Source organism: Scatophagus argus, chromosome 4 (assembly GCF_020382885.2).
Source record: "Scatophagus argus isolate fScaArg1 chromosome 4, fScaArg1.pri, whole genome shotgun sequence".
Taxonomy (NCBI): Eukaryota; Metazoa; Chordata; class Actinopteri; family Scatophagidae; genus Scatophagus; species Scatophagus argus.
In genome coordinates this window covers 22476330-22504313 of record NC_058496.1, presented here as the reverse complement: position 1 = coordinate 22504313, position 27984 = coordinate 22476330, and the positions used below count along the sequence as shown (strand labels likewise).

General features: G+C 39.5%; 1 protein-coding gene across 5 annotated transcripts; it reads left to right on the top strand.

Moving 5' to 3' along the window:
- Positions 1 to 1988: 1988 nt before the first annotated feature.
- Positions 1989 to 27984, top strand: LOC124057487 (centrosomal protein of 120 kDa). 5 transcript variants are annotated; one of them, XR_006843110.1, is made up of 21 exons: positions 1989 to 2217; positions 2761 to 2917; positions 3811 to 3925; positions 4024 to 4168; positions 5102 to 5250; positions 6036 to 6233; positions 6312 to 6536; positions 7516 to 7741; positions 7849 to 8038; positions 8368 to 8517; positions 9558 to 9740; positions 9820 to 9916; positions 10530 to 10688; positions 11157 to 11246; positions 11411 to 11503; positions 12338 to 12532; positions 12624 to 12746; positions 15315 to 15413; positions 25527 to 25672; positions 25950 to 26219; positions 27134 to 27984. XR_006843110.1 is itself a non-coding variant. In XM_046385812.1 (20 exons), exons 1-20 carry the CDS (start codon positions 2169 to 2171, stop codon positions 26167 to 26169), a joined length of 3009 nt encoding a protein of 1002 aa, XP_046241768.1. In that variant the 5' UTR covers positions 1989 to 2168; the 3' UTR covers positions 26170 to 27122. The 5 variants fall into 5 exon arrangements, 1 of the variants encoding a protein (XP_046241768.1); XR_006843113.1 differs by having other exon boundaries at positions 27756 to 27783; XR_006843111.1 differs by having other exon boundaries at positions 27753 to 27783.

Genomic DNA, 27984 nt, shown 5'->3' with positions numbered 1-27984 from the left:
CAATCCTTTGCCCTGCGCCTGCTCCCATGCCTACTACAATCTAACTAGCTCACTGCAGAGCCTCTGATAGACAGAACTGTCAAATTTTTCCAACTGGTGCCAAACCACTGCTAAATGTCTAGAACAAAGCAGTACCAAAGTGTTGGCAAGAACATTTGGGCTCATTCTGGTACACCATTCATCATGGACCCAGTAGCTGGGCCTACAACATTTAAACCAATGTTGGATCAAGCCATTCTGACTGCCTTTGATTGACTTGTGGTTGATATCTATCCAGTTTTGTCTTTTCCTCACACTGTAACTCTGAAGCTTCTCCGTCTGGCATTGGTTTTGTTATTGGTACTATCCAGGTGATTTTTGCTCACACCACGAACATGCCAACATCATGGCATGTTATCCCATCAGCAGCAGTAGGCTGAAATGAGATTTGCATAACAGACATCTGAACAGATACTGCTGTTAGTTAGTTAGATGATAATTTATTCGCAGTTCTATCCAATCACCAGAAAGTTTGCTCCAAGTTCAACTGTGATATCTTTATGTTGTATCAGACAGACCATGATTTACAGCATTCTGATGGTGCAACCATTCAGATTAGCCTGGCAGTTGTTCTTAGCCAAAGATGTCAGGAATTCTACGTAAACAGTTAAACAAGGTGAAGAATCATCAACAAAACACTCAGATTGGCTGACATCCCCAAAAAAAATGATATTAATGCTAATGCAATTGTTTTGGTCAATTAAAATTAGCCTTCTGCAAATATGTGACACTATAAAAATGGTAATTTATGCCCATTTTATTTGCATTGTTGCAACATGGCGAGCATTAGCAGCATTTGCCGTTCAAATCATGTGGTGTTGCTGTATTTGCAAGATGGAAAAGCCCAATCCCACTGACCCAGATTTGTCTATCAGTGACTCTGCCTCACACAACACCTTACCTGCATAGTGTCAGTGATCATTCTATTACTTGAATATAGTGCTATGAACTCTGTTTACAAAATGCTGTCATCTATTGGGAGACACAATGTTGTCTTATAAAGGCTGCTTGGTATGTTCAGTTCATCCACACGGTGTATTCAGTAAGTAATTCAATAACACACTGAAATCGTATAAACATGAAACCTGCTGTTGCTTTTTTTATACTGTATATGCCTTAATTCATATGTTTGGCAATCATGATTAAAGGATGTTTATATATAATCTCTGATCTGTGGAGTTTTCTGTTTATAGTGATATAGTGATATTAAAAAACTAAAATTCTTGGTTCTTGCTACATGTACACGTTGGAGTTAGTGCTTCTAACAAAGCCAATTTGTAATTTTTCTAGGTTACACAGTGTAATACAATGGGATTAATCCTTTTTCACTTATAATGGGCTATTTGGGTCTTTTCTGCTTTGAATTTAGAAATTTATCATAATTTAATTACAACATTGGATGACTCATGACTGCCTGAGTAAGCTGTTTAGTAAATGCATAGAATATATTGTTATTATCATTATTATTACTATTATTATTAGTAGTAGTACTACTACTACTAGTAGTAGGTGTAGTAGGTGTATCATTAGTCTTTTACAGTTATTGTGATTATTTAGACTGATTTATGACCAGCACCAGCCATAAAAAGAAGAAGAATTAAAGCAAAGTGAAGTCTTTTACATTAATTAAAAGCACAAATACTGCAGTGTGGAAATATTCTGCAATGTCAAACATATAAAACATGAAACATATTAGAATAAAAATATATGTCTGCTTAAAGTAGCACCAGTTAAAGTACCCATTATGGCTCATTTTAGAATAATATATTGTACTTTCTATTTTCTACTACTCATCTGTCAAATACATGCAGTGGAGTAAAAAGTAGGCTGTATATTAACACAATATGGCATGGGTGCCGGTATAAATTTCTAGCCCTGCTGTTTCACCTCCCACCAACAGAGGACGCTTAAGACTTATGTGTCTTTGTCATCACTTCCGCTTTTGAAACAAAATGGGTGGCGCCAAAGCTTGACAACAAAGCGGCTGTTTGCTGCAACGGCCAGTCAGTCTCCGAGTAAACAAAATTTTGTCTATGTTTAACTTTTGCGTCCACAAGTAGGTTATGAAGTATTTCGTGGTTTGAAAACAAGAAGTTGAAAAGTTTCCATCACAGCGGTCAAATGTCACCATGGCTTCGAAGACAGACCAACTTCTTATCGTTGTGTCCATCCTGGAAGGTAAGCAATTCAAGGACGTGGAATCTCACTTGTTTAACAGCACACCGTTAGTTTGTAAAATAAATTGTACAATAAGCATTACTTTTTGGCGACACCTGTACATGTTTTTAATACTTAATACAGTTACATAACGTGTTAACCAGCTGTCTAAAAAGTAACCTGTTGCTGCTGGCCATGCTAGCTAGCTTGGCAAGTAAATCCACCCTGAGGTATAATTAACTGTTCACTTTTATAGCAAGACGTCCAGAGCTGGAGACTTAATCTATTTCTGCCACAATGAACACAGATTTTAAAGGGACGATTAGCACAGGCAGAGGGAAGGTGATATACTTTAACTTCGTCAGTAAGGCGGATCTTAGTTTCTGTCTTCTTTCTTTAACTGTTTTTGTTGGTTGTATTATGGTGAGTCTGTTTATATTTTGTGGTATCAGGATAAAGTTTAGTGTTGGCAAATGTAATTTACCAACTTTGAGGCTTAAAAAACAAACAAACAAAAAAAACCATCTGTCCAGCTGCACTGTAAACCTATCTTTGTTTCCCAAGGTCGTCACTTCCCGAAGAGTCCCCGGCTCAGTCTGGTGGTCCAGGCGAGCTTTGATGGCGAGCAGCTAGCCACAGACCCAGTAGACCATAGAGATCAGCCACAGTTCAACACTGAGCTGGCCTGGGAGCTTGACCGCAGGACGCTGCACCAGCACAGGTCTGCAGCTCTTACATGCTGTCGTTGCAGTTTGAATTTTCACCGTAACAACATTACGAAGGGATATGAAAACAGCCAAGATTTAAGATGCTTTTCAGTTAAAAAGACAACTTTGTATTTTTGCAATAATCAGTGTGTGTTTGTACCCAAATGATCAGACAGAAAAACTGTGTCATCAACGCGGATTTTTATTTTTGGTATCAGATGATTTTAAGGCTATTAAATTGAGAGTTGGAAAAGGTTAATATCTCACAGAATTACCATTTGGTTAATGATTGACTATAGGGCTGCAACTAACAGTTATTTATGCAGTTTATTAATATCCTGTTTTTTCTCAGTTAATTGGTTAATTGATTGGTCTGCAGAACAAAAGGCAACAATGCAAAATACTTGTCAAAAATATCCCAGAACAAATATTCCAGAAACCCAAAGATGTTCAGTTTTCAATCACATTAAGCCAAGAAAAAGCAGCAAATCCTTTGAGACGCTGGAACTATCAAATATTTGGCATTTTTGCAGATACGATTAATCATTACCAGATAATTGCTGGACTGGACTAGTCCCAGCCTAGTCAAGCGAGCATGAACTGATGAAGCCTCTTGGATGAGAGGTGAAACGTCTTCAAAGACAAATAACTAAGTCCAGTTGCATTCGATTGAATTTCCTTGAGATACAGATAATTGCTAATTCATTTTCTGTTGTTCATCTAACTGATTAATCAACTCATTGTTACAGCTTGTAATGACTGTTTATCCATCTATCTATATACACATGCATATACAGTATGTTGGGATGTTGTTTTTAATGTTTGAACTTGTAAAAATGTTACTGAACTCTGCAGTGTTGGTACATGAACTTCTTATAATGTTGACGTAAGAACTCTGTCTTCCCAGGCTGCAGAGAACTCCCATCAAGCTTCAGTGTTTTGCTGTTGACTCTGTGAGCAAGAAGAGAGAGAGTGTCGGTTACATCGTCCTAGACCTTCGATCTGTACAAGAGGTCAAACAGGTAGCTAAGATATATCTGGTGATATCCAGCATCTACACTAAAATGTATGTATTTTTTGTCACTGTATTGAGTGATGTAAAGGCGAGATTTGTTTTCAGGAGCCCCGCTGGTATCCATTGCTGAGCAGTAAATACACCAAACAGAGACCAGCTCTCCTCCTCAGTGTGGCATTGGAGAATGACACCAAGCCCTCCGAACCCTCTCCTGACCGGTTCAAAGCCAAGAAGGCCCCACCCCGTCAAGGTTACCTGGTTCATTAGTTCTGCTTGCTCGGTGTTTTCTTATCTCTCGTATGTTACTTGTGTAGGCACAAGAAAGTAAATAAATGTGCTCTCAGTAGTTGTGACTGAATCAGTGTGATGCTGAAAAATAGCATTTTCAGCAGTAGTGATTCTGACTAAAAGTAGTCTTTTGTGGCTAACTTGTTTTGTTGGCAGTGTGTCCACTTTGTCTCTCTGGTAAGCTCTCAGTGCTATGTCATCAGTTAAAATAAAGCTGTGGCTTCTTTTCAAAGCATCTTGAAGCACCTTTCTCCTGTTCACCACTTACATGTGTGTTAAACTAAAGAATTTTGAAAGTATGGAAAACAAATTTTAAACGTATGCATGACACAAACAAAAAACTTAACTAGAAAGTGAAAATTACAAACGTGTTACACTTTTTGTTTATTTTAATACCTAAGTGATTTGTGCAGCTGTAAAGTTCTTATGTAATAATAGTTTTGTGCTTTAAAAATAACACCTCTGTATGAATAGTGGTTGCTTTCATACTGAACTGTGTCATCTTGTGTTTATACTGTTGTGGTGGACAAGCTATGGAAACACTCTCTCTTGACTATGTTAAACATTCAGTTCATTGTCTTGAATGTCCTCACAGATTGCTCAGGCTCTAGAAATGAAGATGAATTTTATTTACATTTTTTGAAAAGTTTGGAAATTAATATTCATAGTATTGGAGTTTGAACCACCCAAAGAAGTGCAGAAGAAAACAGATTTGTGGTGAATGTGAGATGTTTGTGTTGTTGCAAAGAATCAACCCTTTTTTTTGTTTTACCTCTCTTGCTTGCTATACCTAGATTTGTCTGCAGATCTGTCCACAGATCTAGGTATAGCATATTCTGCTCCCCTTTCTTTATGTTCCTCTCTTATTTTAACTCTTGTGCTGCTGCTTTTATAGGTTCTCCTGCAGTAACTGACCTTCTCCCAGACAAACTGGAGGCTGTACTGATCCCAGACCAGGGTTACCACCAAGTTGGACCTGCAGATCACTGCTCTGATGTGTTCGTACTGTCTGTCACCGTGGCCTTTGCTACCAAACTAGAACAGGTGAGGACTTTGCTGTAGTTAAGCAGTTAATCACAAATATTTTAAGATGTGTTGAAAGGCTGATAGTCTGATAATGTAAGAAAATTTCAGGTGGTAAGGGCCATGTAAATGTTATCTCTCAGTTGCTTCAGCAAGGACTGTCTGTCCTCCAGAGAGTCATAAGAAGACACAGATGACACCAGCTCTTCATCGCTACCAAATGAAACCAGTTTCTTCTGTCACACTCAGCTGTTCCTTCTCAGGGCAGTTAGAAGTGGTGCAGAGACACTGTTGAGTAGAGAGCCTTCAATTCAAAATGTTATGAATTGAAAATTAGTTGTTTCTCATTTGTTAATTTGGAAAGCTAAATTAAAACACCCGTTGATGGACAGTTCATCAGTGGCACGCTTGAAATGTTTGTTTTAAAAGGAATCACTAAAATTGTGATGGCCGTTTGACATTATTAGGATGATAAACAGTTGTCTAATTATATGTAGTCTATGGATTAATCGAACAGGAAGCATTAGTGTTGCATATTTGCAGAGGTTTAAAGCCACTTACAGGCTTAAATGGCTTCAAACCTCAGTAAACATGCAACACTAATGCTTCCTGTTCAATAATCATGGACATGGCTTCATTCTAGAATTTACATGTTAAACTTTAATCAAACTATATTAAAATAGTTAAATGGTAATGTAAAGCACTTTTATCAACTCTGAATGAAATTGAGGCACCACCATATTAATCTTCTAAACTGCTAGAACCAACAAAACCAACCTAATGTGCTTTTTTGTTGTTTCCCCCAGTTGATTCCCAGCACAATGAAACTGTCAGCTGAGGGGTCAGAGTTCTTCTTCTACTACTCCTTACTGGGAAACGACATCACTAGTGAGCCTTTCCACAACCTGCTGAGCCCTGACTTCGAGCCAGAGCGCGCTTCTGTGCGCATCCGCAGCAGCATGCGCATCCTCCAGACCTTCCTGTCTCAGCAGCCCAGTTTACAGGTGAGAGTCAAAGTGTCTGAAGAACAACTAATTACTATGTGTGACCTATTGTCATATGTTGCTGTCTCTCCTCCTCAGATCCACTTGTGCTGTGGGAATCACTCGCTGGGCAGCACAGACGTTTCTCTCTCAGCTCTGTGTGCAGTTTCAGTGGATCTCGAGAACAAGGCAGCGACTGTGGAGGGAGCATTTGTACTCCAACCTCCGAAACGCATCAAACAGACGCTGCCGGCTCTGCCCCCCGATCTGCAGCCCACTGTAGGAGTGTCTGTGACCCTGAGGAAGGAGGAGGTCACACCACAGGTACACAAACATAGGAAATCTTTTGTTTTTTGCACTCAAAACAAGCATTTAAAGTGTTGAGAATTAATTAAATGTGATTAAGTGTTATTATTATTAAGTAGTTTATTATTACCTGTTCCTTTTTTCTTTCATTCTGCATGGGCTACCTCTAGTGAAGCTAAAAGTTAGTATGTTATCTAACTAATTATTTGACAAAAAAATCTTTGGATCTGTTACATTTAGTTGTTGGTCTTGAATGTAGATAAAAAGAATGACCGCAGTACATAAAGACAGTCATGCCTTTTGTTCATAAATGCCCTGCCCTGTGGTTACAACTGGTCTATTTGTGCATAAGAAGAGCTTCTCTTTGCCTCATCTACAGTGGATTTCCCTTTTGTGTCTCCATACAGTCCCTCATTGGTAATTAATTGGGTTGGATTGGTTTAAAAAAGTAAAACAGAACATGCTCACTTGTGCAGTCTGCTCAGTCATCAGACTTTCATTGCTACACACCAAAATAAAGGACGTTATGTTGTTATCACAAGAAACTTCAGCATGTCTGTGGCTTTTAACTTTTGCTCATATTAGTGACTAATCATATCACCACAATACCTGCATGTTGAATTTTGTCTTGATTTTCAGTCCAAGGCAGTTTTTTTTTTTAGATCTGATGGGGAAACCACTGAACCTGCGTGGAATCTGCACATGTGCCTGGCACAACAGGTTATCTAGTTTGAACAGATCTGAGACATATTACTGTGATCTGTTCCAGTTTCAAAAATGTTTTGAATTTATTGTACCCATTATGATTAATTAATTAATATAATTAATTAATTGATTATGGCGGTAGGAGCAGTCACTGTAATAAACTGTGAATCATAACACCTAGTTTTAGTTCAGTTATGTAGTTTATGCACTCTCACTTAAACATGACACTGTGGCAGCAGGCTCTCCTCAGCATTACCTCAGACTGACATGTTGGCTCCTGTCCTTTCTCCAGTCTTCCAAGAATAAAGAAGGAAGTGGAGCTCAGACACACTCCCACACTCCTCCCGTTCCTGTTCCCCCTGCTGAGCAGAGACCACAAAGCTCCTCTCCAGTGCAAAAACCTCCTGATTTTGCTCCTCCTGGCCCTCCTCTTCCTCCTCCTTCCTCTCATACAGAGAGTGAAGCAGAGAGTCTGCTGGAAGAGCTTCAACATGGCAAACAGCAGGCAGGGCTGGCAGGTGAGGCCGGATACAGGTGGTTTTCACACAAGAAGTTTGATGAATTAACTCAAACCCTTCACTGCCAAGAATGGCAACATTGAAACTGTGTTTGTTCATGTTTGCAGCTGTAGATTTAGAAATTCCTGTGCAGCAGCAAAGTCAGACTGAAGCTACAGCAGGGGGTGGAGCATCATCTGTCAGTGTCTCTGCTCCCAAAGTGTCCATCCCCTCCTTCGCCCATCACTACTGCTTCTCTCTGGACCTCCGCAGCCTTGGAAGCCTCAGGCTGGCACACCCTGTTGCTGCTACACTCAGGTGAAAGACTTCATCTTCAGTTGGACTGATTCATAAAAATGAGAAAAAAAAAAAAAAGATACTTGCATGTGAAATTTGTCCACCTTTCCACAAGGTCAGATAGCTGCTTACTCACAAATTTCACAGTAAAGACAAAACACACACAGAAAACAGTGTCACAGTTACATACAATATTCTGGGTTGCAAATGCAAATGTATATTTAAATTTTGCAGGTAATTCTACCAGTTTTTTTTTGCATTGTAGCCCTGAGGCTAAGAAAAGTGAGGTACAGTGGGCTACATTCTTTTCTATTAGTTAATTTGATGGTTGTGTGTTTGCTGTATTTTAGGTATTCGTATCAGTTCTTTGGCAGTCCAGCTCCCATCATGACCAACCCACCTGTGGAGCTGCAGAGGAACATGGAGGCATCTCTGCCTCAGTCCTACTGCGCTTTCGACTTTGCTGCTCTGCCACAGCAGCTACAGGACACCTTCCTCAGGTAGAAACATGCGCACGTACAGATGGTAGTCAAAAAAGCACAAGAAGAAAAACAAACAAAACTAGAGAGAAATCTGAGAAAAAAAAAAAAAAATATATATATATATATATAAAGCACAAAATAATAATACACGGTGCACTGTTCATTAAATACAGTACACTTGTGTGTGTTTGTGTTAACAACACCACCATTTCTATTTCATACGACCAGTGGTGGAAGAAGTATACAGAACTCTTTTTAGTAAGTAGCAACATTGCAGTAAAAAGAATGTTTTCTAAGTTAAACTCCATTTGATTTAGAACTTAAGGCAAATGCAAAAGTTAAGGTATCAAAATATACTTGGTCATTATTCAGAATCGCCCATTTAAGATCATATTTATTCTATTATTGTATTCTAATATTGTTGCTTCAATGTCCATATCAGATTAATTCTGCAGTGGATAAAGGTGGGCCTAATTTTTTCCATCTTCACAAATTTGGATTTATTATTTGAATCAGCAGAGATACTAAATCCTTAAAATAAAAGAAATAGAAGAGAAATATTGTGGAGTAGAAGTATGAAGTAGTACAAAATTACTCAAGAAAATATAAGTAGTTCAAAATTGTGCTTACTTTACAGCAAAAAATGTGTCACTTTTATGGTTAAATGATATCTACCTACATGAAAGTTAAACAAAATTTCAGAAAATATAAAGAATAATGTAAAAATAGTCATTCTGATCTGAATTCAATTAGTCGTCAAGTGAATTTATGTTTCTTCCACAGCAAAGAAGGCTCACTTTTTAGATTATTTGGTTTGAATATCTCTTCAGTGATGGTGGACATTGAAGTTTTGTTCTGTTCTATTCTAACAGCATTTCTTTACGGATCCGTGACGTAATCCTCTTTGTTTTCTGCAAAATCACGTTTGTCCAGCATGTGGAGCAATAGGACTGTGTTGACATTGTTTTAGTTTCTCTACACATTCGGTCTGTAGGAGCTGTCCTTGCTTTGTCATATAGTGCAATCAAGTTCATTCTGTGAATGTGTGCATGTTGTAGAATTCCTCTGGTGGTGGAAGTTTGGCACAGAGACTCCACCAGCAGAGACCAGCTGATAGGACGAGCCTCCATCCAGCTGTCTCACCTGCTGAGCTCTGAGAGGAGAACATTTCTGGCATCAACAGGAGAGCAGTGCTGGAGACAAACTCACCAGGACCGGATCCCTGTGGTCAAAACTCACCAGTAAGAAACACTCACGTTACAAACGACTTATCTTGGAGAGCTTGTTAACCACACTTCAACAACTGTTTTGATCTGTCAGCCACAGTGAAAAGGTAGCAGAACTGAGCTATGTGGCAACACTGGAGGATCTGGGATTGGTTAAAGCCACAGAAATCATCGTGTCCGAATCTTCACAGGTGAGACAGCTCTGTGGGTTGTGTGTGCGCACATACAGAATCCAATAGCAGCATGCATGCTGCTGTTGGATTTTTCCCTTTTTAAATAAAGTAAAAGTAAAGGACAAGCACTAACTATGTTAACTATGTGCATATTCCTGTTCCACTGGTTCACATTTCATCAGATCTGCTCATTCTTATTAAATTGTCTTAAATAACTTTTTTTAATATACATTTTCATGAAACATTTTCCATCAAAATATCGAATGTTTGGTAAAATTTATTTTTCTTCTGTGCATTTCAGAAGTGTCTGTCCATGGAAGATCTATTTGTACAACTGAAATTTTTTAAAATCAGAGTTTTGCATCGAATTTTGTGAAACTACACGGTGATTGTGGTCATTCAGTTAATGGCTGTTGTTAGTATTTTTCCAAAAACTACATTAAAGAATGCTATTTAGGGCCGGAAAGGGTTGATGACAGAAGGCCCAATAAGAAATGGTGCTGCGTTAAGGGCCAAAACGTATACGTGATGAGCTATTGGAGCGCTCTGGACTGGAATAAAGAGGCCACTGTGTGTAAATACCTGTGTATTAAGTTTTTTAGTGATGCTCTTTATCCTCATGTGCCAATAGAATGAACCTGCAGTCCCCACACAGCTGACTTCCCATCCTGCAGTGCCCAGACCTGCTGCTCCCACAGCTCCAACCGGCCCCAGAGACACCCTGGAGTACCGCACGGCCATGGAGCTGGAGCTGTGGAAGGAGGAGCAGGAGGACCTGTTTGATGACCAGGTAATCTCAGGACTGAAACTAACTTTACAAATAAATAATGAGACTGGATAGAAAAAAAAATTAATCAAGCAATTTACAATACACAATATTATATAGATACAATGATGTTTTTTTCCTTACTTTTTCCTCACATTTATAAGTAGTTTGACACATCAGTACATTTTTTTTCTACTCACACTAAAAGGGCAGAATTAAAGACACATTTGAATGTAATAGTATTTTATACCTGCTTTAAATAACTTGTTGTTCACATAAACACTCAACAACAGAAAGCTACATTTTTTTAAACAGATTGTAGTTATTATTTTGAAAAGCATAATGTCACACGCAGGTCCTTTTAGACGTTTAACTGCAGTTTTTTCCCATTTCCTTTGACTTCATATAAACAGGTGTTGATATTGATGCTGATGGTCTGCTGAATTACTATGAGCACAAGGAAAAGGATTAAAAACATACTGTGTGTTTCAGTTAAGGAAGAAGGAGCTGAGCCACATGCAGGCTCTGGCAGAGGAGTGGAGGAGGAGAGACAGAGAGAGGGAAGCTCTGGTGAAGAAGAAGGTGGAGAGTTCACGACTACTTACAGAAAAGCACACAGTTCCTATTATATACTGCAAGATTTTCTGTTTATACAGACACTTGAGGCATTTAATTCTGAATCTAATGAGTGGAAAAACTACTCTTCAAATAATCACTGTCTATGTTTTCTTGTTTCTTGTTTGAAGGAGATGGAGTATAATGTGCTGGAGGAGCAGCTCCAGAAGACTCTGTCTGATCTGGAGAAAAGAGAGAAACAGCTGGCTCAGGCTGAGCTGGAGGTCAGATTCACCTCTGACACACCTCTGACAGTGTTTATAAATTAATGACATTCATGCACATTATTGGACTGAGCGTTGTGTTCCATAGTTATTTGAACTATTGAGAGGACTTATGAAACTGGGAAATGTGTCTTAGTGGTGTTCTTAAAATTTATTGTGTTAACTGAATATGTTTATCGCATAAATATGAATGGGCACTCTTCTATGGACTATGGACTATAGAACGCACCTGAGTATAAGCCGAACCCACCAAATTAAAAAAAAATAGTAATATTTGTACATATATAGGCCGCACTTGACTATAAGCCGCAGGTGTCCACATTGTAACATGACATACGTTTTCAAGTTCGGGCCATCTGCTTTCATTACCTCTGAAAGCTTTTGTCGTCTTTTTGCCTTGCGTCAGTTCTTCACGCTGCCGTCTCACCATTGATTCATTTATGCCAAGCTTACGTGCAGCAGCTCTTTTTCCTTGTTGGACAGCCAGTTCGTTTGCTTTTAACTTAAAAGCAGCGTCATGTGTGTTGAGTGAGTGTTTTCCATGATGACGGTATGTACATGACACGCAAAATGACTGTTAAAAGTTACGCTTAAAACAAGCGTCTTCCTCTTCGCATCACGGGGCCGTTAGCCCGTAAAGATCTATAGATCAGCTGCATCGTTGTTTAGGTCGCAGAGTTCAAGGTGTGGGAAAAAAGTAGCGGCTTATAGTCCGGTATTCTCAAAGGATAACTTACCTTTGGGTACAAAATGCAGCATAGTTAAAAACAAAGTTGCAACGTTATTCTTTTTTGCAGTGACTCTTTCTAACAGTCTCTGTTTTTGTGCATTCAGACTCAGCGGCTGCACAGGGAGATGAGGGCAGAGCACGATCTGGCTCAGAGGGAGATGAAGGCGGAGCACGATCTGGCCCAGAGGGATCTGCAGGAGAGCCGCAGGAGGCTGCAGCAGGAGTGTGACCACCGGGTGGCGCTGGAGAGAGACAAAGTCCGACTGCTGGAGGAGGAACGAGCCCGTCTGCTGCAGCAGGTACAGAGAGAGGACTCCTGTTTGTGTGAGAGTGAGTCACTGAAAAATAATCATTTCTTTTACTCTGTTCTTCTCTGTTACTGTTGACCAGATTGCAGATGGGGACTCTCGCTATAAGCAGCTGGAGAAAGAGTTTCAGCTCTACAGAGAACAACAGAACATCAGACCTGAGTTCAGACTGCAGTCAGAGATTAACTTACTGACTCTAGAGAAGGTAATCAACTGGTTTTCAGAATCATTAGTACCAAGCTAATTTATTACTTGAAATCACCGTCACTGTTTCAGAGAAATCTACAGAAGAAGGTATTTAAACAGTAACTTGTCACCTACAACTGAGCAGACAAATCCAACAAAAACAAAAAACAATTGGTGAAAGTTGGAAATTAATTAAAACTGTTCCGCACACAGTACACAGTGTTCAGTAAAAGTAGAAATACCACAGTTTAGAAATACTCTGTTACTAGTAAAAGTCTTGGATACAAATTTTTACTCAAGTAGGAAGTAGGAGTATTAGGGCTTTATATTGGCCCTTGGTGATAAAATACAAATCATGATACAGTATACAATATTGTGATACCTTAAGCAAGCGGTTATATTGTTTTACAGGCCTGTGTTCTTTGTGTTTACTCTAGTGATATATTCTTCTCCCTGTCTCAGTTGATGTTGTAAATTGGAGTGAAAGAGTCAAATGTCTGAAGACAGATTACAACACTGCTGTCTAGCAGAACATCAAATATGAGCAGTCAAACCCCTGTTTATATAAAGGCAAAACTGCGGTTAACAATCAAGCATTTCAGTGTTTAAACACAAATGAACCTCTGCCACAAATCCTTGAATGTAAACTATTAACTAAAAGTTGTTGGTGTTTTTGAGAATTGATACAGTATCCCAAAAGAAAATATACTCAAGTGTACTGATATGTACTTGCGCCTCTAGTACACAAGAATCAGCCACAATATTAAAAACACCTGCATAATATTTTGTAGGTCCCCTTGGTGCTCCCAAAACAGCTCTGACGTTTAGGGGTATTTTGTGGGCACTGGCATCAGAATGTTGGATCCTTTAGGTCCTGTGCATTGAGGGTGGAGTCTCCAGGTGGGAGACCCCATCTGGTGGGAGGGTGAATTTGGTTTATTCCGATGCATCGCACAGATTCTCAATCAGGCTGGGAGTCTGCAAGCCATTGTTGTGGTCCTTGAGACGTTCCTGAGCTGTTTTCAAAATGTGGCAAGGTTCATTGTCCGGCTACTGCTTACAGGAGGAGCTGTTGCCGTTGGGGGGGTTGTGTGTGTCAAAGAACATCCACGATTGCCAGAATCCAAGGTTTCCCATGGCACCTGTAAACTAGAGATGCACCGGTCAACCAGTCAATCGGGCAGTTTTCAGCATTCTCTGCCCAAACTGGAGACCGAACAGTCAGTCTCCCGTATCTCCGATCCAAGGCAGTCCTGACATACCCTTGTGCATACGCAGAGCAGCACAGGCAATGACGTCACAGCCGCATGCTAACATGTTACAACAACTTAAGCAGGGAAGTATTTACTGTGAGTGAAGGAGACACAAAGCTCGCAATGTGTAATACATGTAAGGCCAAAGTACATGTGGGGGACGACCACAGAAACGTTTGGAACAAAAACCCAATCAGACACTTAAAACGCCATCACACAGCTGAATGTGTCCAGTATGAAGAAGCTAGTAATTGAAAAGCCGCTAAAGCTAAACCCAGCCAGAGCAGAGGGGCAACAGCCTCTCCTATCTTTCCTTGGTATAAGCAGTGAAAACACCAAAGAAATTATGAATTTATTAAAAATGATGGATTTCAGCTGCTCTCCATAACTGAGAATAGAGGCTTCAGAAATCTGATACATTTCCTCAGCCCTGGTAAATTTATAATACCATAAAATGATATAAGTAACTGATACTTGTTTTCTTATATAAATCTGTTACACCTTTTTTTTGGTAAAATACAATATGTCAGATAAAGTTGGGTGTACAGCTCACTTTTAGTTATTTTTAACTCTTTCCAGTTGCAGAGCACTTTATTTTGAGAGGAAATTGTGAAGTTTAATAATTTCTTTATGAATGTTAAATCTTTCATAGAAGAAAAGTTGATTGTTGCTTGTATATACTGAAAATAAAACATAGAATTGACAAAAATTGGTAACGGCAGGTAACACAACAACAAAAATCGGAAATCAGAATCAGCCAATAAAACTGCAATCGATGCACCTCTATTGTAAACAGATGATTTACGTTATTCCTGTCACCTGTCAGTAGTATTAATGTTGTGATTGGTGTATATCAACATCACAATGCACTTCAAGTACCAAAAATAAAAGTACTCAGTATAATATCCCATTTCAGAATACTGCACATTACATTATTGTTACATTGTTAATGATGCTTTAATGTGGCCTTAAATGTTGCAGCCGTGGAACATGAAGCTACTTTAATTTAATGATGGGCACTTTAATCCTTAAAAATAATAATTAATTTGTTGATTTATAATGTGTATTAATAATCTCCGATGTAACTTGTAACTGGGGCTTTGAATTAAATGTAGTGGCTGTAAAATATTTGCTTCCAAAATGTAGTGGAGCTGATATATAAAGTAAAAGAAAATTGTACAGTACTTAAATAAATGTAAGTAAATGTGCTAGTTAACTTCCACCACCGACAGAATAAATGTACAGCACACACTGCACTGCTTCTTCAGGTGTATTAAGTGGTCCAGAGCTTTTCAGATGTGTATGTCTGATGTTTTTGCCCTCTTATTATTAAGGTGGAGCTGGAAAGGAAGCTGGAGTCCACCACCAAGTCCAAGCTGCACTACAAGCAGCAGTGGGGGCGTGCCTTAAAAGAACTGGCCAGGTTCAAACAGGTATGTTCATCTAGTGAGGAGCAGGCACCGTAAAGTCATCACTCGCTGCAGTTAACGTTTTAAAGGCCAGCTAGAAACAAATGGCCTTTTTTTTTTAACCCGAAACAGCTAAAGGAAACTAATTTGGAATATAAAACGAAACTGAATTATTTCAAATGGGGCATCCAAAGACACAAATGGGACATCAGAGCAACAGAGCTGGGTCAGTAATTAAAAATTGTAATTATAAATTAATTTGCTGCTTATTTTGCTGATTAATCAGTTTATTGTTTGGTGTGTAGAATATAAGAAAACGGTTTAAAATTCCCACTGTACTTGTTCTCAAATGTTTTTTGTCAAAGATAATTAGCTTTTAGTCATGGAAAGCTGAGCTCAGGCTTCTGTGTCCTGACAGCAGTCATATTTCACAGCAGATAATAGTAGTTTTTCTGTGTTGGGACGTCTGGCGAGTTCAGGCGCTGGCTGCTTGGGAAGAGCTGACAGTGTTAGGACATTTAACAGCTCTGTTTAAAGACACAGAACGAACAGAGGAAACCGAGATCAGCCCAGACTTCATCCTCAGCTGACATCACACCGCGGTCGTATGAGCATCTACAAGTACATGGGTACACAAATACAGTATTCATGCATGTGCATGGATTTGATTGATATGTGTAAAGGCAGCAGAGGCTGTGCAGACTTCGGCTCAAATTAAGGTTTATTCAGCTAATAAAGGACATCACTACCAATATTTGAGCACACAACTTATATTACTGCACTTACAGTAAGTACCAAATATATGCAAAATTTTCCAAAGAAATGGTTGTGAAGAGCGGTACCTTTTAAAACTGTTGAATTACTATAACGTAGCAATTAATGTTGAAGTAGTGCAGAGTTTTATTAGCTCATATCCTGCAATCTCGAGCAACATAGCATACTTTATGAGGTTTTGTTTTTTGCATGTAACATTTTGCATAGTAAAATTAGTAATAATATTAACTTGATAAAACTTGATAACTCTGATAAAACATTTTTATAGGGGTCCCTGACATTTGGCTTTTTCATATATTAAATAATTGTGACTAAGTGACTAAACAAGAAAATTTAAAAGAGAAATATATACTTGGTGGTCAAAAAATGTTTGGAGACACTGCAAATGACCCTGATGACATTTGTCTACTAATATTTATTTGTTCATTATTGACCACCATAAACACTGAAGATAAAGAAGACTGTGATAAGCTTAAAACAACCCATAATATCAGCCATGACCATTTGTGTTATGTCTAACTTACTATCAGATAAAAACAGAAGATGCTATATTATTATGTACTTTGGTGCCCACTTGACACAGCAGCCCAAGTTGATACAAAGACCTCATGCAGGGTCATCCTTATTTGTGGAGGAGACCATCATGGATTGACAGAGGTCAGACCTGATGCCAAGCAGAACTGCATGAGCTCGGCACAGAGCAGCCTGGCATGGCTGTCCCCTGCTCTGAAGCTTTAGTGGAAACATGTCATCCTGGTCGGTTAAAGCAGACCCACCCGGACTGACCCATTTGTGTGTGCTTTCATATGGGAGTTACAGTGTTTGAGTGTGAGTGAGAAGGGAAAAGGAAAGGGAGAGAAAGGTGTGTTTTTACACCATAGCCAAATATTTAGCTGAGGTGAAGTAGACAATGAATTGTGTGAGAGCTAGTAGGTCTTAACAACACACACACATAAGTGCGCGCACACACACACAGCACTAAGTGGAACTTTAGCCAGCCTAAGACTAATGTAAACACACACAGACCTTATCTGACAAACTAATAACTGTTACTGACGTTAACCAGCTGGAAAACTGAACAGACATTTTTCCTCTCTTTTCTTTTCTGCAAATGCTTGTTCTCTTTCTCTTTTCCGTTTCTTCCCCCGCCTCTCCCGTCAGTCACTTCTCCTATCTCCCTTTTCCTTTCTCTATGCTTGATTGCCATTTACTCCTTTCCTCTGTCCTTCTCTTCCTCCTTCACTCTTCATCTCTCTCAACACTTTTTCCTTTCCGCTTTGTCTTTTTCTTGCTTCTTTCTCTTTCTCTTCTTTCCCGTGCTTCCTTTCTTTCTTTACCTTCTTTTTACTCCTCTCTTACTGTCAGTTTTTTATAGCTTTCACTTTGTCTAACATTTTTCTTATACCCACCTTCATTTTTCTTACGTCTCTTTTTCCAGCCATGTCTACTTTTCTCATTTCTTGTTTTCCATTCTGTGATTGTCAACTAATTCCAGTTATACTCCTCTTCTTTTCTTTTCTTTTTGCGCTCTCTCTCTCACACTCTCCCCCTCTCTCTGTCCCTCCTTCTCACCAGCACATCCCTCCTCCCCCCTCTCCCTAAGTGCCACATCATCATAAAGAAAACACAGTGTGATTTATGCAGCTCTAAGGGGGATCGGTGCTGAGTGTCACCCCCCGCCTATTAATCATCCCTGGGATTGCGTTGAGCAATAAGCTAGTCAGCCGCTAACTATTCAGATGCCACACTCTTGCTTTTTATAAAATATCAAGCCTGTGTTTACATGACCATCTGTCTTGGTGCTCGGCGGTTTTTAAAGCCTGCACTTGTTTGGTTTTTCTCGGCCTCTCCTCGCCTATTTATTCTCTCCTCTCAGCGCCTCGCATGGCGTGCTGTTTAGCTGAAGTTGGATCATAAAAATTCTTGTCCGAGGAATAATGTGCTTTTCAACCCAGGAGGTGCAGGCGGCCGGAGAGACAGAACAAGAATTAATATCCAGACAGCGCTGAAGTATTAGATCAGAGAGTTAGCCTTGTCTTTTCAAATTCAAAATATTGGGACAAGGAGCTTAAGTTGGCCTTTTCAACACAAAAATATTGGGACAATGAGACTAAAGTTCTGAGCCAAGGAGCTAAATTTGGTCTTTTTAATGCCCAAGTGGAAGGTCAGGCGACTAAATTTGGCTTTTTAAAAGCTGGTTTGGGAGAGATAATTAAACTTGGACATTTTATAGGCCATCAAGAAAGCAACACAGAATTCATGAAATGTTTATGTCTACAAATCCCGACCCAACAGTAACACAAGCCAAGCCTGTACAAAAGTCCAAACGAAGTTTACCAAACCAGAAACCTCTGATAGAAAGTCTGCTGCCCTGATTGGGAGCTGAAGTCTGCCTCATAGGTGTCATGTCTCTGGTCCTTCATCATTATGGTGACTGGGGGTCAACTGAGGCAGCAGGTCAGTGCAACAGATTAAACAGAAGTGATCATGTTAGGAATAAGCAATTTGCAATTTGTTGGAAATCAGTCTGTAAATTACAGTTACATAACAGTTATGGAGTAAAGAAATGTAGCAGAATAAGCCATGAATCTGGCTGGCAGGCCATCACATCATCAAACTTTGACAAAGAGAGTTAGAATTTGAAACCATGCTGCTTGTTTTCCTTTGCTAAGTGGCGGTATAGTGCATATTGAGGTGTCTGGACACAGAAAATAATGCACTTGATGGAGGAGACACTGCTTTGTGTTGTTTGTCTCCTCTGCTTCGACTGTCCTCTCTCATGATTCTGGGAGTCTGTTTGCATAAATCTGTCTGTCTAACAACAGATGTCACATGTCATCTAAGGGAAATTTGGTATTACTGCTCTCAGTGGACACTTTCTGATGGTTCCCACTGGTCATTCCTGAAATATTATGGAGCTCCAGTACCAGACAGGGAAGGTCAGAGAGGATGATACGTATTCTGGAGCCAACAAGGGATATTACATGACGCATGTATATAACTGTATTTTGCAGAGCTTTTTAGACAGTGCATTATTTAGCCTGACTGGAGTGTAAGCCAGACTGATAAAACAATATAAACAAACCAGGAGGGAGAAATAGTTAATGTTCATGTGAGTATTCTAAGAACATTGCCATATTCTTATCCATAACCTCAATTACTTCTTTCTTCCTAGACAGATTCACTGAACTCTCTTAACTACACAAACCAGTAAATCGCCCATTTCAGCGTAATGAACGCCACCTGTTCATTCCCCCCCCAGATTTGATAACTTGCTTAGACAACACAATTACCATATGAGGCTGCCTGCTCTACTCTCAAAACAATAAAGAATTTAGTAGTGTCAATGGTCATATTAGAGGACTTGAAACTGTTAGAGAATATCTAAATACCGCTGTGAACAAAAGAAGGAATGGTTTAACTTAAGGCTAGACGGTATTATGAGAGATGAATAGGTTATTTATTTTTAAATTTGTCTTAAAAATTTTGTTAGATAAAAGATTAAAGTCTGCACGTAACCTGTACAACAGGTCTGAACCGTTTGGAAGTTTTGTTTGTCTTACGAGAAAGTTCAAAGTTATGAAGCCACAAATTCTCTTAAAATGATCTTCTGTCCCTCTTAAGGACAAATCTGATGGTACGAGTTGTTCTTGAGTTGTTCTTGAGGCCTATAGAATTTTTTCCCTGGCCGTAGTGGGAACCTCCTTCCAACACAAACTTCAGGTTGAAGGATTGGTGTGTTTTCAGGCGCGATTCGCACAGTCACAACATTACACGAATGTCACCCCAGTTGGAGTGGAAACCGTTAACCTCACTGAAAAACAACAATAACAGACTGGAGATTACTGACAGAGTCATAGTTAAAACAGACTGAATGTTTGAGTCATAGATATGGCTGGGTGTCAGACCTCAGCATGTTGTTGGCACTGACTGAAATGTGTTCACAGAGTATCAGAACGATTAGTCGATCAACAGAAAATTAATCACCAACCATTCAGATTCAGAAGTAAAAATTCTTAACATTCACTGGGCTTTTGGAAAGCACGATTGGCTCATTTTTGACACAGTATTGACCAAACAATTGAGAAGATGACTGACAAATTAACGGATAATGAAAATAGTTGTTAGTTGCAGCTCTTTGGTCATGTAAACAGGTGACATTAAATGTCTTGTCAGACTCTAGACTTTCTTATTTATTGTTTGATCAGATACAATAATAACAACAATAATAAAAGTATTTGGTTAATGATGGTATTAAAACTCAGATATTACATTGCCACTAATGTAAAAAAAAAAAAAGAATTAAACAATACCCAGTTGTATTCAAAAAATACTAATTAAATACAGCTGTGGGATATGTGGTTTAAATCTGTATATGAAGAGAAGTTTCGACCAGACCAACAGCGTCTATCGCAGACAAACAGACCACATTCTTAAGCTCTGCTCCTGTGTCTCTTATCTGGTGCTTATCGCTTTAAAACACCCAACAGAGCTGCTTGGAAATACTGATCTTAACCCTTCCAGACACCACGTTCACACAGCAGATACAAAACTGCTGGAGAGTTATTTAACCCACCGTGGGACAAATCTAATCTTCTCAGAGCTGTAGTTAGGGATTTGAAGAGACAGGTTACTTAAATCACATATTATCATACCAGTTCTCCTAAATCAGTAGTATTGGCATGACATTTCAACAATAAATGATAACATCAACCAAAAAACAGTTTGTGATTCCTTTATACCCGCAGTCCTGTTGATGGATTCTGTTTTGATTTGTTATGATGTTGTTTGTTTAGGCTGTTGTACAAAACTGAAAAGATCAGTCAATTAATGCAACTTAATTATTGATTGAACAATCTCTAGTTCCAGTTTCTTATCTGTGAGAATTTGCTGCTTTTCTTACTCTCGTATGATAGTTAATTAAATGTCTAAACAAAACATCTGAAAATTTAAAACGATTTTCTGATATTTTACAGGATGAACAATTTTTTAGTTATGGAAAAAAATAGTCTGCTAACTAATGAAAATAATCATTGGCTGCAGCTTTAGTCATTTTGCTGTCATATAAACCTAATCAATCCAGGGTAACTACATTTGATTGCTTTTCCTCTTAATATTTCACTTCACTGTACATCAGAGCCAGGAGAACTACCTCTCAATCCCCTCAGGTGTGGAGCAACCTCAGCTTCAGTCTGTCAGCTTATTACACAAAACAGAGGACTTTTTAAATATATACATTTTTTTCTATGACTTCAGCTGTTGAGGAAACACACTAATTTGACTCTAATGTGAGTCCCAGTTGCCCCCTTTGTGTTTTTTTTAATCCATCACATATCCAAAAAACCTCATACAGCGGCAACGAAAAACTCCCCCTGAACTCCCACAGGTGGCGAGCAGCTCAGAAAACTACATCTGAGTTGAGAAAAGTGTGTCCACATGTGAGCGATGGGATGAAAGTGTTTGTATGAGACGTCCTCCCACAGCTGCTCCAACTGTTGACCTCTGAAAGTAGAGGCGAGTAATGGAGGGAAGACGGAGGAGAACCCGGGGGAAGGCGAAGTCATTCTCTGGTCATCTGTCCCAAAAATCAGACTCCCCGACTGTGTGAAACCTCGATGCTGCTCGCCTGGACTTCCTCTCAGAGCTCTCAGCCCCTCTGCAGCTTACAGCTTGTCTACTTTACCATCACTCAGCCTGTTAGAACTGCTGGATGACATCCTCTGCTGCCGCTGTCTTGAACTGTATGACACCCAATATCGCGTTTCTTGTGTAATCTCATGTATGTTGAGAAGAACGTCCTCTTCATTTATTTTTTCGCTCTTTAAAAAAATATTTAAACAAGTACAGAACTTTCTGCAGCCCCACAGGTCAGCTCTGTCAACAACATGTTAACTGATGACTGATTTTCACCGTCTTTATCACGACCCACATTCATTTAAACTTAACATGGCTGCCCCTGTCTGCCTTCTGCCTGGCTTCAAATCTGGTGCACATTCAAACCAATTTTTAGGAAAATCATTAAAAGTAAATGTGAATTAATGCATGTTTGCATCCATTGCTGTAATGTGATTAATAGGAGTTGTTTGTTGAAATGAACAGCTGGTTGCACTAATGCTCCAGTTGTACATACACACAGACGCATTTTGGTTTTATTAGTTCAGCAACTTTTCCTCCTCTTACAAGTCTAAAAACATATTTGTGATATTTTCCCAAAAGTTTTTTTTGTGCATAAATTGAAAGTGCACATAAATGGTGGATGAAGCCACCTTCTGTTGCTTTTCTCTCTCTGTTTGGGTCTGTTGGATCAGATCTTATTATCCTCGGGTCTATTTTATTTGGTTCAAAATGTTTCTTCTTCTCAGGAATGCAACATTTGATCCTTTTTTGCTGTTATGTTGGACCAAAGAGGAAAACTCTTGTGTTTGTACTGCTGCTCACCATGATGGTGTCAGCTGTAGCTGCTGGGTGATTCATGACGCAACTGTAAAAAATCTGCTGCAAGGTACTGAGTTTTAGTAGCTTTTCTCCTCTCCTCCCGTCGAGGCCTCAGCATCACCTCGTCCTCTAATTGTTTCAGGACCCGGCCTCAAATTGTCCTTGGCAGCGGGCACCAGAGAAAATGTTTAGCCTGTTTGTTTTTGTAGTAATTAGCCTTAAAGCGGCCTGTAATACAGACTGCTAATGGTCCACAGAGAGCTGAGCCTGTGTCAACACACCGTCTGTGTGTGTGTGTGTGCGCGCGTGCACAATGTGTTCATGAGAGATTGTGTGTCTGTGAATGTGTTTTTTTTTCTGTTAGGAGGTGAGGTGATCAGGCGTGTGAATATGGAAGCTTTCAGCATCGGAGTGTGTGAGTCGGGCAGTAATGTGAAAATGTTAGTTTTCCCATCCAGAATCAGCCGGCTGGTTGTTCTGCTCTGTATCACCAGAACACTCAGACAGATTCCAGCTTCTCAGATCACCTTCCCACTGCCTGCAGTCTGCTGGTTGGCATGTTGGCAAAGCAGCTGAAGGATGGTGATCAAACCATGAGAAGATGTTTAAGAATAATAAGAGGTTTCCATTGCAGTAATGAAAAATAAACTGTCCCATCACTAGGATTGCAACGACATCGATTTTTTTTTTCTTACTGTGGTGAAAAAGCAACATACCCCCACAGACTAGTAGTTTATCACCAATACCCTCCACTGGAATAGAAAACGTCAGAGCAGCCAACAGAGTTGTGCTGCACTGCCCGACCATGCCCTCCGTTTCTGTCACCCGTCTCCATTTCCATTGCATGGATGGTTTGTAGATTGAATTCCTGAATCTCAATGTGTACATTGACACAGCTAAAAAACAGAAGTGCCTTAATTTTACTGGTTTACTGGTAAACATGAATTGCATGGCTGTTGGAGACACCACTTTGTATCTCTTTTTAATATCTAAACCGCTAGTGATGTTTTTGCTTTTCAAAGACATCAAAAGTGCTGAATCTCTCAGTCAGGAAATTCAAGCATGGCCCTTTCTTTCCTTTCGTACACTGTGGTGAGAGAGCAGGTGAGTTGTGACTAACAGTTAACACTAGCGCTGAGCAACAGGCTGTTCATCCGTCCATGTCTTTATGGACTTTGCTTTGTGCACTGGGACACAGTCATGCTGGAATAGAAAAGGACCTTCCCCAAACTGTTGTCACAAAGTTGGAAGCATAGCATCGTCCAAAATGTTTTGGTATGCTGAAGTATTGGGATTTTGTTACATTGGAAGTAGGTTGCCTAGCTCAGCCCCTGAAAAACTGCTCCATGTTTGTGTCTGGATACTTTTTTCTATATCCTGTGTGATGAATGTCAGCTAACATAACTTAAGAAGTGGTTTTCATGATGTTACAATGAAGGAAAGGAAAGGAAAGGAAAGTGACATATCTTGTCATTGGAGGGAACTCACTCCATTTAACCCACCCAAGTGACGTGCACGCACACACAGCAAACCCGGGGCAGTGGGCGACCGCGTGCAGCGCCCGGGGAGCAGTGGGGGTTAGGTACCTTGCTCAAGGGTACCTCAGCCATGGACACCGGGACGGGGAATCGAACCAGCGATCCACCGGTTACGGGTCCGACACCCTAACCGCTGATCCACGACTGCCCAATGATTAGTTGATGAATCAGTGAACATAAATTCATCTGCATCATCAATGCTTTTGATAATTTATAATGACAAATGATAATTTTACAAACAAAAATGTCAAATATAGTGTTCTGAGTGAACTCTACCCGGTAGCCTAAATAAATTAAATTATTTCATGTTCATAATCAGTGTTATTTCTAACGCATCACTCAATATGTCCCTCCTGCCCAGAGAATAATGGATTAAAACGCGCTTTATCAAAGTCACACAAGCGATTGTCTGACCAATGAGAAGACTGCTAAGCGAGAGAATATTGGCCAACAGACCAGAAGGTCTTTCTTCAGAACTGACAACTGAAAAAGACATTATTTTTATATCTAATATAAATGTTTGTGTGGTTTTAATATGATTTTGCAGCACTGAGCGATGTACATTTTTCACAGTCTTATTGTCCCGTTGGGATGGAGCAGTGACTCATAGAAATGAACTACTTGAACCAGACAGTTCAGGGTCAAACACTGCATTGATAAAGCCTTCCACTGTTTGTCAGTCATTAGTTGTGTTGAAGCAGGGAACCTCAGCGGAGGTGACTGGTGTTTGATCATAAGTTCATTTTCTTAAGCCAAATTTTCCCACCGGGTTGTTGGATGTGAACCAACAACCTTTAAATTGTATCCCATTTGATTTATAATAAAAGATTAGTGTTTTTGTTTTCCCTCCTCAGACGCTTTCTGTGATTTATTAATGTCCAGCTCTAAGCCAGTAGACAGAGCCCAGGTTGGTATTATGGGTAATTTTGGGAAGTCTGGCGGGTCAGAGTCTGAGCTGGAGACCAGAGCAGCTGAGAGAAATACGACTTTTAGACATTTTTATGAAGTTTTCTTTCTTTCTGTTCTCATCGTGTTGGTCTCTGTGTGAATTCTTCAAGTTTTGCAGCATTTTTCTCAGGGAGGTTTAATGAAAATGTGGAACCAGACTAATTAATCATCAAACTGCAATCTGTGTAACGAGGAAAAAAACAGTGTCTTGGCATCTAAACAGACACATTTCAGCACGGGGGTCAAAGGTTTGTTTTGAAATGTTCTCAGTTCAGATCTGATCCGTAGACCAGTGCAGGACATCCAAACTCGGGTCACATTCCAGCTGTGGAAATCAAACATGTCTGAAATCATTGTGATGGTCCTGGAGTGACTGTGAGCTAGCAAAATAGTAAGTGTAACTCTGATTGTGAAAAACAGAAACAAATTTGTGTGTTTGCAGCGGGAGCAGGAAAACGCAATGACGCGTCTGAAGAAGCAGCAGGCGGAGCTTGAGGCCATGAGGCTGCGTTACCTAGCAACAGAGCAGAAGGAGGCGGTCCAGAAAGACAAGCAGGAACTCGATGACATCAGGAACGAACTCAACAGGTGACAATGATGATACAGAACTGGAGCATTGTAAAAGTGGGATTAGAAATGCAACTATTAAACATAAATGAAATCAGATACATTTTCACATTTTTACCCCTAATAGTCTAACCAATTTTTTATCCAGCCATGTTACACAATAACGTTGCCTAATTTTACTTTGACATCTTGTTTTAACTGGTTGTATGTCATCATTGTAAAAAAAAAAAAAAAAAAAAAAATGGTATTCTGGCTGTTTCAGATAATTAAGCAAAGTTTTTGATATCGTGACTGACAGATTAAAGCAGCAGGAGGAGGACCGATTAGGCCCCACCTCGTCCCTGGTTGGGCCCGCTCCGTCTCAGAGTGTGAATGAGAGCGCTGATGAACACCTGAGCCGCCTTTTAGAGGAGAGAGACACTCTGCTTCGGACCGGAGTGTACACCCATGATGACCGAATCATCGCTGAGCTCAGCAGACAGATACAGGATGCCATGAGGGATAGAGGGAATCTCTGACAACTGCTGTAACTGACCAATCAGAGACAGAGCCACACCTGAGACTGCAGGTAAACCAGTTTGTAACACAGGACGTCAGCTGAGCTTTGAGGAGGAGATTGCCTTAAATCCAAGACACAGAAAGTAGCAGTTTAACTTCTTTAATTACTTCAGCATGCCTGACACACATTCATGTCCAAGTAGAAATGAGACTCCTGCACTGATATATAAAACACAAGTACTTATTCAGGTATATTTCTGTCATAAATGAGGAAAATTAAGTGGGATGTGATTGAACTCTTATCGTGATGCACATTCATGGAAGGAAATATTAGATTTATTGTATTAATGTATGATTCAATCAGCTGTTCAACCCTGCCGTGCTAGATTCTGACTGTTGTTTGTTTGCTTGTTTGTGGATTTCTGCATCTCATATATTGTGTGCTGAAGGAGATTACAGGTGTGAGTTTCTTCTTTTGCTGAGCAAATCAGATGTTCACGTGTTTATATTAATGTTGTTTTACATTTGTGTGCTGTCATGTGGGACAACATCCGCAATCCTGTCTTGTGTAGAAATGACTAAAGTTTATCCAGTTTGGAGAGTAGCAACTATAACAGGAACCAGTTACTGTATGTGTGGACTTTTGAGTATTATATTACAATGTGAAACTTTTCTTTAAAGGATCACTAGGACCACTAGTTACGCATGTCTGAATGTTACACAAACGGCCTGACAATTTGATCACTGTCAACTATTTTGCTGTGATACCATACCTTTTTGATTTTCTAATTTTCAGAGAATGCCTTCAGGCCATTTTGTGAGCGCTCTTCATGTTCATGAGTCATCTTCACGATGTTCACTGGAGCTGAAAGGATTAGTCGATTTATCAGTTTGATGGCTGTCAGAACCTTAATTAATGTTAAAATAATTGTTAATCAGTTGAAATTTTTTTCAACTGATTTTTTTTCTTTTTTTTTTTAACAGTGGTAGCAGCTTCTCAAATGTGAATATTTTGCTCTGATAAACTGAAAGACTGAAAATGTATTGGGGCTGCTGCTCAGACAAACAAGCTTTTTTGTAAACATCATCTTGGGCTCTGAGAACTCAGGATAAACATTTTCCGACATTTTAAAAACTGAACGATTGATAAAGAAAATAATTTGCAGATGAACTGAATGTGTGCTTGTTCGTCGTTTGGATTTGGTTTTTTTTTGTTTGTTTGTTTTTTTTTTTGGCAGCAGAGCCGTTTGAAAGTACACTCAGTTCTCATGTCACATTGGCTATACAGAGTTCTCTCTTACAATTAAAGCAACCTGGAAGAAAATAGTAATAATAATGGAATAATTAATTTGAAAATGTTCCCAAACAATGTTAAATCAACAAGATTTGTAGTACATTAACTGAAACATGGAAAAAAGGGCGGCATGTTCCTTTAATATGCCTGAACATCAGAGGAATCAGATCTGGAGCATTACTGAACCCAGAGTGACACAACAGAAAATAAAATCAATTATTAAGTTATTGGAAGATGTGTTGATGAGTTCCTGTACAGCCTGTAAGGGATAAATGATGTCTGTTCTGATGAGATGTTTCTATCTGACAGCAGGTGGCGCTGCAGCCTCAGAAAATCCTCCCCTGACCTGCAGACACTGAGAAATTAATTTATTTTTTTCCATCATCAGAGATGACTGATGTATGTGTTTGTCTGTAATAAATTATTTTGAGATAAAATCTGCAGTGTGAATGAGTGTTTTTGTTCTTTCTAATTATTTTTAATGTAAATCCGCTTTACTTAGGTGACTAAAGAGCAGCAAGTCACTGGAGAGATGTTCAAA